At 47.9% G+C, this 2620-nt stretch overlaps 1 protein-coding gene across 1 annotated transcript; it reads right to left on the bottom strand.

Annotated features, from left to right (window-relative positions):
• Window positions 1-1520: 1520 nt before the first annotated feature.
• On the bottom strand, window positions 1521-1916 carry LOC147960352 (uncharacterized). The gene has a single exon (XM_087536299.1). It carries the CDS (start codon window positions 1914-1916, stop codon window positions 1521-1523), a length of 396 nt encoding a protein of 131 aa, XP_087392425.1.
• Between the last annotated feature and the right edge of the window lie 704 nt (window positions 1917-2620).

Raw genomic sequence — 2620 nt, 5'->3', positions numbered from 1 at the left:
TATCTCTTGGGACTTCTCGCACGCACCATCACTGCTCCCTAGGTCGATGCCACCCACATACACTTGGACTCTGAGTTTAATACGTTATACAGGAAGAGAAGAGGTGCACGCACTTGTCCTCTCTCACACACGCATCTGTAGCTACGAATTGTAGTGTTCTCAACCATCCTATTGGCTCTATCATAGGTTTCACATTGCTCCATGGCCTTGAGATTGAGAAGTTTAAAACGCGGAGGCTAAGATGGAGGCGCGAGGTTTGGGTTAATGTGTGGGCCGCACACGGCACCAACACGACACGAGTTTTGTCTGCCTGGTGCGCATGCAGTCGGTTGAGTTGTCCAAGTATAGACACAACCAGACCCTCGTTGGTACCCGTGCCTCGACTTTGGCTGGTCATAGTGGAGAGTAGCATAGACTAGTTACTGGTCTATGTTACTAGTACCTTTATAGTGGGTAGTGTCATATATGTGATAACATAGTACTACATGTCTTCATTTATTACTTTGTAGACTCATTTTGCATTGGAAAATGCTATGTGATGGTAACATATTAGGCTAGTCATAGTGGGAGTAACTTAACTACTCCCTCCTTCTAGGTGTGTAAGTCACCTTACGAAAACGAAATAAACCCAAAACACTTAGGCACGGTAATTAACTCCCTTCTCGTTTCTTGTTTCATGATGTATCAACCAATAAGAGATGTGGGCCGTGCATGCTTTTAATGACTTGAGAATAACAAACATGACATGCAGTGGTTAGTTCATTGCATGCAATGCTATTAATTAGCAAAAAGACATTAAGTTCTCTCGTTTTTCCCTCCACCTTGGTCGCGGTGCAAACCTAAGATGACTTATACACCTAGATGGAGGGAGTAGTAACATAGCGCACTTCGAGAAAATTCTGCTTATGTGGAAACTAATTAATAAGAGGTGGTAACATAATATGTTACTGTAACATAGCGCTTTCCAAGACAAGATAAATGAAGCCATCTATGATACTACTATTATGTTACTTTGCATTATGAAGGTAATAACTTAGACTAGTGTCATATGCATAACACTAGTCTAAGTTACTCCCCGCTCTCTATTTGCCTCTCTCCTCATTAATTACTTGCCACCTCATCATTTTTTGCTTATGTGGCATCTATGTTACTACCTATGTTACTCCCACTATGACCAGCCTCATGCGCAGAGAAATTAGGATCGGAGGGAGTACTATTAGTAGTACTACTTTGATGTGTCGCGTCAACTCGCACAAGTATGCAACACTTCCTGAACAAACAAGCATATAAGCTGTTATACTTACTTCTTATAAGCAGTTATACTTCTTACCCAAAGGATCTTTATATCCAACAGACATAAAATATCCGTTCGACTGTTGGAAATTACTTTAACTGCTGATCTGATGTCGAAGTAATTGCTGCATCGCCACCAAAGCCCACCATCTCTTAAGCTAAAGTAGACCGAGCTAACCCCTATATTAGCATATTACTAAGATAAACAGAAGGCACTGTAGAATCATTTAGGACGTGAGCTTGTCAATCTGAATGTGGAGGGACACCAGCTTAGCCCCGGCCAGCAGCTTGGGCGGAACTGTGAAGAAGGTCAACTCGTGCACGGCGACGTCGCCGAGATCCTTGCTGCTTGTCACCTCCATTTCCACCTTGACGGCGTCGGTCCTGCCTTTGGGCTCCCCCGGCGGGCCGTTCGCCCACAGCTTGGCTAAGTAGTGCGGAAGTGGGGACGACCCCACTCTAACACAGATGGCCGACACGGGGATAGGCGCACCGATGTCGAGCACGCCGTCGACCAAGAAAAACGCGCAACCGTCCTCCTCCGCAAACAGCAAGAGCCGTGGCTCCGACAGTGGCACTTGCAGCTGGAGCACCTTGCCGTACTGGATCCTGTGCATGGGCATGGGATGCACGGTGCTGATGTGGTGGGAGAGCGCTAGCGGCGGGCCTTCGTAGCCACAGACGGGCACAGGGCATTTGCAGGGCGCGAGCGGACACACGCTCTGGTGATCAACGAGCTTGTGGTAAGTGACGTAGAGCCCACAGCCTTCGTGTGGGCAGTCCACCCTCACCGAGGAGAGGTCAGCGTCCACCGCCGTGTTCCGCATGTCGAAGCCATTGCCGCACTCGCACTTCTGGCACTGCCGCTGGTTCCTGGGGCGCTCGACGCGGCAGTTCGCGCAGGCCAGGTGCCCTCCCTTGCACTGCGCAAATCAATCAAACAACACATCAATCAAGAAACCTTCACACTCAATCAGCCGAACGGAGGAGGTGTATTCGAACCTCATACACTTGAGGCTTCAAGGGGCGGAGGCACAAGGGGCAATGGAGCAAGGTGAGGTCCATCGAGACCATAGAGAGCTCCATCGTCGGATCTTGTTCCGTCTGCATGATCTCGCCCTCCTCGGAATTCTGCCCTCCTCGTGCACAACCATCTCTTGCTTTATTAGGGCCCGGGCATTACAAAGCTTTACCGTGACATATTCATACTACTTCAAGGTGCATTAAATCAACATGTGCAAGTATCAAAAGGAGAGTCACGGCATGCATGCATGCATGCATTGTAATTAATGCATCGGTAAACGCAAATTATTGAAATATATCAAGT

The sequence above is a fragment of the Triticum urartu genome, chromosome 7A (assembly GCF_056163025.1).
Source record: "Triticum urartu cultivar PI428250 chromosome 7A, HENAU_Tu73, whole genome shotgun sequence".
Classification (NCBI taxonomy): Eukaryota; Viridiplantae; Streptophyta; class Magnoliopsida; order Poales; family Poaceae; genus Triticum; species Triticum urartu.
This window is presented reverse-complemented; position numbering and strand designations above follow the sequence as displayed.